The sequence below is a fragment of the Salvelinus sp. IW2-2015 genome, unplaced genomic scaffold (assembly GCF_002910315.2).
Source record: "Salvelinus sp. IW2-2015 unplaced genomic scaffold, ASM291031v2 Un_scaffold659, whole genome shotgun sequence".
In the NCBI taxonomy this organism is placed as follows: domain Eukaryota; kingdom Metazoa; phylum Chordata; class Actinopteri; order Salmoniformes; family Salmonidae; genus Salvelinus; species Salvelinus sp. IW2-2015.
In genome coordinates this window covers 754075-762664 of record NW_019942591.1, presented here as the reverse complement: position 1 = coordinate 762664, position 8590 = coordinate 754075, and the positions used below count along the sequence as shown (strand labels likewise).

The 8590-nt window shown below is 45.9% G+C and overlaps 1 protein-coding gene across 1 annotated transcript in view; it reads left to right on the top strand.

Annotated features, from left to right (window-relative positions):
• Positions 1 to 3308: 3308 nt before the first annotated feature.
• Positions 3309 to 8590, top strand: part of LOC112068715 (zinc finger protein 385C-like) — a 92587-nt gene continuing 87305 nt past the window's right edge. Inside the window, exon 1 of the mRNA XM_070438283.1 lies at positions 3309 to 3457. Coding sequence (XP_070294384.1) covers positions 3448 to 3457 — 10 coding nt within the window. The 5' untranslated portion in view covers positions 3309 to 3447. The remainder of the gene's footprint in view (positions 3458 to 8590) is intronic.

Below are 8590 nucleotides of genomic sequence, written 5' to 3'. Positions count from 1 at the left end.
CGTCCTCCTGTCTTCCAATCGCGACTAGCGTCATTAGGAGACAGAGGATGTAATTTCACTGGAGTGGAATGTGACAGCTTGACCTTCTCCTCTCTCCAGGGCCCCATCCTCATCACCATAGATACCTGGCTCCGCCGGGCACCGCGCTGCACCCGTATAGCCGTATTATTACCAACACCATCACCATCACTACTATACTCCCCCTCCGGTATCAAACAATCGCGGTTGAACTCATTCGCCCATCATCGTCAAGAGGAGCCCAAACACAACTCCACCATGGTGACCTCTCTAGCCGTCGCAGAGAGCCATTATGCCCTGTGGAGTTTCATMGAKCCTGGGTTAGACTMACTCAACTCTGTCCCGGGTGAGGCTTGCTGTGGACGTTGATGATGTTGCGTCGAGTGTTTGGTCTCATACAATCTGACGCCTGGTTCTGGGTGCTTGTGTAGAGTGGTGGATATGCCTTGACTCACGTTCTGACTGAACAGCTCTCCTCTGCGAAGACACTGATCTCACTAGCAGTCCTGTTTCATAGTGCTCTCTATCTCCCGCTGAAGGGCAATGGGCTGTGTCATGGCTGGGGAATCTAAAGCRGAGAGCCAGCCTCTCTCGTTAGCCCTGGCTCTYTCATGCCTGTGTGGGCTACATGGTTGGCAYGGTGGTTGGCATGTGGTTGGCAGGGCTAGTAGGCTGGTACAGCTGCCCTYCATACCCACAGTCTGCCATGAGAACTGGGGGGCCATGGCCACTGTGGTTTATACACTACACTCAAGGACACCTTGGCTAGCCGTRCTCGTCCCTGGAACCTCTACTGAGCAGCTGAGGGACGGAGGAGACTCTTCTCTAGCACCGGAGTCGGTGGAGGAAATGCACTTGATTCCAAACTCCTCTTGTGRCTTCTGACRTTCTGTGTGTACCCCGTATAGGCTATCTGCTCCTAGCACACTTCACCATCACCCTCTCTCTGTTCACACCAATAACATCCTCTTCAACWCAGCGCCAGTCTGCCTGCCCGCCTCACCACCACCACAAGAGTACAGAGAGAAGGAGGGTCGAAGAGCAACAAGATGGAGGTAGAGAGAGGACAGTCAGAGATGGAGACACCGATTGGGGGAGAGAGAGAGAGCAGAACGAGGAAGGAWGGAAGGAGGGAGGTGAGCAGAGCAGAGAGAGGGAGAGATGGAGGAAGGGGTAGAGGGAAAGCAAGGGAGCGATTGAATGGTGTAATTAAGTTCCTKATAGCACTCTGGGTGCTTTGGCCAGGCTCCAGTAGAGCTTAGCACTACACCAAGGCTCTTCAGCCTGCTCTYCTCTCCTGCTTTTAGAGGAACACACACACACATGAAGTTAAACACACTCACAACGCACCAACACACAGACACATGGTTTTTAGCTCACTCTGTCACGCACAAACACACAAACACACGAACACACAAACTCAGTCCATGTAAATTTGAACACACAGAGAGACACACACACAGCGCTGACAGGCTCCACAACATTGCACTAAGGCAAAAGACGAAAGACACAAAGGAGAGAGAGAAGCGACAAATGAATATGAGCAACTGTCACTCAGATCAGGCACTCACAGCTGCAATGGCATGCACATACACACATTACACACACACTGCTGCAATGACATAGATACATTACACACACACTGCTGCAATGACATATACACATTACACACACACTGCTGCAATGACATACACACATTACACACACACTGCTGCAATGACATAGATACATTACACACACACTGCTGCAATGACATACACACATTACACACACACTGCTGCAATGACATACACACATTACACACACACTGCTGCAATGACATAGATACATTACACACACTGCTGCAATGACATACACATACACACATTACACACATATTATACACACACGCACGAACAACTTGCTGCAGATGACAATACACAACAACACTATTACACACAGTCACACTTACACAACAACGCTGCTGCAATGACATTAACACATACACACATTACAACACACATTACACACACACTGCTGCACAATGACATACACATACACACATTACACACACACTGCTCAATGACAATACACATACACACATTACACAATCACACTGCCTTCAATGACATACACATACACACATTACACACACACTGCATGTCTCAGCACACATACACATTGCATATCATTCACCCTTCTAAAAACTTCACAGAAATACCCCCCTAACACACACACACACCTCTCTCTCAACACCACACCACACGCACGCACGCACACGCACACACACACACACACACACACACACACACACACACACACCACACACACACACACACACACACACACACACACACACACACACACACACACACACACACACACAGAGCAGCCAGTTTCCCTCCAAGCTATCTTTAATAGCTTAAGTCCTCTGCTGCCCATCCTCCTTGTACAGTCGTCAGTTAGTTATTATTCTGCCTCTGCTGGCTGCTGGCTGGCTGCGCTGGCTGGCAGCAGAATCACTCCTCTTTATCAGCTGTGTGTGTGTGTGTTCCATCTCTCTCTCCTCTTCTCCCTTTCGTCATCTCTCTTTCTCTCTCTCTTTCTCTCGTGCTCTCTCTCTTTCTCTTCCTCTCTCCCTTCTCTCTCTACCTCTCCCTATTTTCTCTGTAACCAAGCAGGGCCTTGTCACTATTTGCTGCGTGACAATACTGAAAATTCCATTAGGGTGACCTTTGTCCATCAATTTAAGGGTCAGGGTTCAACCCAGGTGCCATGAAGTGTTGGACTACACAGGGGTGGAGTAGTCAACACCTGCCTCCGTTATTGTATTTTTCCCCGTTTAGCCACTCAATGGTGTCTGGTGTGGCTGTAAATGTGTGATTGATACAATAAATGATCACCTTGACTGGCTCCCTCCCCCCATCAGGAGAGTGACATTACTTTGTAGCGTTTCACAAAGCCGTTATCGCGGAACGCGTATCTAAGAGACAATATGCGCTTGTTAAAATAACACCAGCTTATTTTCCCATTGCGCTGTCCGCTCAGGTTAAACGTCGCCAGCTGAGCAAGAAAGAAAGAGCGAGAGGGAGAGGGGGGGGGGGGGTGCAAGCAACCCCTCATCTCTCCATTCCCCTTCCCTCGCCTCCTTCGGGCCACGCAGAGCAGCAGATCAATATGGGTTTTAATTGGGAGCATGTGTATCATTTTCCTTAGTTGTGTAGTTTGGAATCTGTTGGGATTTTGTCCCGAAAGGAAGAAAGGATTGCAAGAGAGAGCGACAGAGACTGGAAAATAGGACCAGCTTAGTTGTGTTTGTTTAAACTCCCGGAGCGGAGCATATGATACTTGTGCGTCGTTGCATGCACTTCTTTTCTGGGGATACCGCGTAATATTTACGCGCTGTGAAACACCGAGCTGGAGCGACGTCTATTCGGTCCTGGACGCACGATGCTGATCGGTAAGTCTCGAGTTTTTTACCTTTTATTCAGAATCCGCGCTGATGTGGCTTCGAGGGTCCGCTGTCCGTTCTTTCGTTTCTGGAGACGTGTAGCCCACGCGTCGGGCGCCTAGAACACCCGACTCAAGCACTGGTCGGTTTAGCCTTTTTAAACATACGTGAATTGTATATAAATTATGACAATGTTTTATATAAATATAGCTTTKTAAGTTGTACGCACTAGCGGCAAGACCAGTGCGCAGTTGAATTCTCAAATATGTATGAGGGACAGTCAAATTCAGACGCAGATTAATGTGCAGTGTTGGGTGGKAACTAGCCTATGGAATTTATTTGTTTGTACACAAGTGTAATATTTGTCTTGACAGACCATTGGAAGTGTAGGATACCGCAGCGACCCGAAGTTGCGCACAATGACCCCGTAAAATCTCTTTCAAGTTAGAAGTTGTGGATCTTCAGTGACGTTAAGCCTGCATCATATTTATTCCTTCTATTAACAGTTCAAATGTGAGTTTTCTTTCAAATTTGACATGCTATCGAAAGTAGACTACCGGTCATTTTTTGGGACAAAATCGTAGGCTACCGCAGAATGAATCCCCTTTTTGGAATGATGAGATCTTCATATTTCAACATTTCTCATGTGATTTATCTTCAAGGACGAATCCAGTGTATACCAAACTTTATATTCAACAAATATTCATGTATCTGCTGTTTTGATGTTGAGCTTGAGTTGATCTCTCCTCAACTTGCCGGGTGCGTAGGCTATCGGTCTCATACCTGTGAAAGCTTGAATTAAATATTTACAGAAAGCGCTCCGCTAATGCATTTGAAAAACCACGCGTCTCCTTGTTGGTTAACTCTAATAACGTCATTATTCATGTTAGACCTTAGAAACGAAATCTGAAAGTGAATGATTGCCTTATTAAAACACGGTCCTCTCCGGGGATTCTGCTTCTTCAATGCTGCGGGGGTCTCAACGACTCACAGTCTCTTCAACTATAGACTTTCCCCCCCTATACTGTTGTGGTATAGGCTATTGCAATAGGTTCATCAATTTCGTTTATATTGTCAATAATAATTCATGGACATCTTACATTTTGTAAATTAAGATATAGATTTAGTATATATTTATCGATTGTCTGCATAGTATTGAGGATTTTTACTGAGAAAGACAAACAGGCTACTAAATAAACAGCAAATCATTGATCAACACACACTGGCCAATTTGCATTGTGAGGTATCACACCATTACGCTATCACTAAATCCTATTATAGAAACTGATCAGCCATGACCTACATAGCAGCCACCTGCCCTCTATACATAGCAGCCACCTGTCCTCTATACATAGGACCCACCTGTCCTCTATACATAGGAACCACCTGTCCTCTATACATAGGAACCACCTGTCCTCTATACATAGGAGCCACCTGTCCTCTATACATAGGAGCCACCTGTCCTCTATACATAGGAGCCACCTGTCCTCTATACATAGGAACCACCTGTCCTCTATACATAGGAACCAAGGAGATAATGATGACAATATGAATAGAATGTGCAATAGATAGCTTATATAGTATAGGCCTATTTTATACAAGTATTTCTGATTTATTTTCCTTATAGGCCAAGGTTACAGGAACATTGCAGCAACCTTGACTGGTTGTCTTACGGCTCTCCTCTGGATCTCATCACGGTTGCCTCTGAGAAACTGAAACAAGATTTATGACCCTATGTGTCCACTCTAAAACGGAGGACTTGGCCGTTTGCTCTAAACTTGATCCTACAACCCATGACAACGTTGAGGCAGTCTGTGTATTGGTAGTGGGGTTGAGAGGGGTGTGAGAGAGAGGACAGACAGATGCACTGTATGGCCGAGTACACTGCAGTGCTATAGATGTCCCTGTCTCTGCTTCTCTACTCTGTCCATGGCCGTCTCTGTCCCTGTCTCTGCCTTCTTACTCTGTCCATGTCGCCTGTCTTCTCCCAATCTCTGCCTCTGTCCATGTGCTTCTTCTCTGTCCCTGTCTCTGTCCATGTCTCTGCTTCTGCCTCTGTCCATGTACCTCTGCTTTCCTGTCTCTCTCCTTCACTAAGTACTATCATCCTGTTCCCCATTCATGCGCTACATCTCCTGATCTTCTTCTGCTCCAAATCTTCTGCCTCTGTCCATGCTCTCTGTCTCATGTTGTCATCCTGTTCCCCTAGCAGCAGCAAACATCACACTCTCTATAAACATACGTTAGTCTAGCATTAGAACTCAGCACTCACAATATCACGGACACAGCCATAGCTGCCCACATGCAATACCACGTCACATACCCTGTAGAATGTTATGTATGTGGAGTATGACAACGTGAGAGCTCGGAGAGGGAAAGTTGGTGAGAAGTGAACTATGACATTCAGACAAACTCGTTTTTTGTTTCTTCAGCCAACCCCAGCTTTAATTAGCTCCAGTTTTACACATGAACACCTGGGGACATACAAACAGCCATGCAATTACCCACGCTACAGACAGACTGGCCTTCCACACCGCCTGCCTGGGAACAGAATGGCCTCAAGTACAGCAAAATGGATGGACTACGGAACAGAAGTAGCCCATGCCTGGAAGTGTCCATATAGATCGATCACTGTCTATAGCCATGATTGTGTAAAGCACATTCATAACACAAGGCTTTTAAATGCACTATGAATGCACCAATGTAAGTCATTCTGGATCAGAGCGTCTGCTAAATGACTCAAATGGAAATGTAAAAATGGGTGTACTGTGATTACAATAAGACTGAAAATGACATGGTTGTGCAGGGGGACCTCGACACATTGACTCTGTAATATAGCCCGCTATTGCTATTTACTGCTGCTCTTAATTATTTGTATATCTTATCTCTTACTTTTTTCCCGGTATTTTCTTAAAACTGCATTGTTAGGTTAAGGGCTTGTAAGTAGCATTTCACTGTAAGGTCTACACTGTCTTGTATTCGGCACATGTGACAAATACAATTGATTTGCTCAGGCATCCATTTTAAAGACATGATGTAAATATGAGCATGTTTATGTTCTGTTCACAACCCTGTCATTCAGGGTGTGACCAAATCTATCTATCTATCTATTATCTATCTATTCATCTATCTATCTATCTATCTATCTATCTATCTATCTATCTATCTATCTATCTATCTATCTATCTATCTATCTATCTATCTATTCTATCTATCTATCTATCTATCCTACCAACCACCCACCCACCCACCCAATCTTCCATTAGAGGGTAACCCTACCCCCTGTAATTACCCCTAGCCTGGACCTAGCCCCGGTCTGGCCTCTGTTCACCACAAATGAACCCTGTCCTTTCCACTCCTCTCCGTTTCCTGATCCCACAGATAAGGCAGCCGAAGGAGAAGAAAGGAAGAGTCTCCTCCCAAAGGCACTGGACAGGCAGGGCTATAATCAGGGCCTTCTGCAGCCCTGGGGGTAAGGTGGGAGAACAGGTAATGGGGTGGGGTGAGGGTCAGTTGTTAGAAAGCCAAGGTCACCCCCCCTTGCCACACAGTGACAGTCCGACTCACAACCTTCCTCACTCACACAAGACCATGGTGATGTCACTAGACAGTCAGTATACCCAGCAAGGTATGCGTGTGTGTGTGTGTGTGTGTGTGTGTGTGTGTGTGTGTGTGTGTGTGTGTGTGTGTGTGTGTGTGTGTGGTGTTTTCACCACAGTCTGATGGGTGTGGGTGATTTCTCAGTTGGTATGACTTCAAATCAAATCAAATTGTATTTGTCACATACACATGGTTAGCAGATGTTTAAGTGCGAGTCTGTAGCGAAATGCTTGTGCTTCTAGTTCCGACAATGCAGTAATAACCAACGAGTAATCTTACCTAACAATTCCATCAACTATTCATACTATACACACAAGTGTAAAGGATAAAATATATGAATGAGTGATGGTACAGAACGGCATAGGCAGAGACTTGACCATGCTAGAGGGTGAGGGTCTAGGTGAGACAGAAGAGTAAAATGACCTCCTAAATACTCCCCCTACATCTCCTGGGCAGCTCTGTGCTCCACATGATTGGCTCTCGCTGTAGGCCTGCCACGAAGGCATTACGAAGGAAGAAAGCATCTGGAGAAATGCTAATGGAAACCATTTGCAGGAGTCATCAGCGCGTTTTACCGAAGCATTTTAAGAGCTAGCTCTGGGATCTGTAAGCACCCGCAATCTAGTTAAAGACAATGTCCATCATCCCTGGAGGGGGCCTGTGTGTGGTTGTGTGTGGTGTGTGTGTTTTTTTGTGTGTGTGTGGTTGGGTTGTGTTGGTGTTGGTGGTGTCAGTGCTGTCGATTTGCACGTGTGTGTGTTGTGCACGTTGTTGTCGTGTGCAGTGTGGTGTGTGTGTTTGTCAGTGGTTGGTGTTGTGTGGTGTGTGTGTGATGTGTGTGTGTGTGTGTGTGTGTGTGTGTGTGTGTGTGTGTGGTGTGTGGTGTGTGTGTCGTTGTGTGGTCGATGTGTGCTCTGTATGTTGTGATGGTGTTGTCAGCAGTGTGTGTGTTTCAGTGTGTGTGTGTGTGTCGTGTGTGTGTGTGTGTGTGTGTCTGTGTGTGTGTGTGTGCTTGTGTTGCTGAGTGTGCATGATGTGGGTAGTTGTGTGTGTTTGATGTCAGTGTTGTGTGGCAGTGTGTGCAGTGTGTTTGTGGTTCATGTGGTGTGTGGTGTGTCTCTCTCACTCGCTCTCTCTTCTCTCTCTCTTCTCTCTGTTGGAAAGATGGCTCCATGCTGATACATCCGAGAGACAGAGTTGCATGTCATAGTGACACATACTTCCAGTAGTGACTTCTCGATCAGGTGGCAGTAAATCATACGCAGTCAGCGAGTTCAATCACCCTTCCGGAGACACTGCAACTCCATCGTTCTATATTAAGGATACTATGGATAAAGGATAAAGTAATCTTCTAACCCCCCCCCCTTAAAAGAGTTACGATGCACTATTGTAAGTGGTTGTTGCCATGGATATCATAAGGTGAAATGCCAATTTTTAAGTGTCTGGATAAGAGCGTCTGCTAAATGACTAAATGTAATGTAAATGTTAAAATGACAGCAGAGCAGTGTTAGGTTAGTGCCATAGTTCTACAAGGCAGTGTAG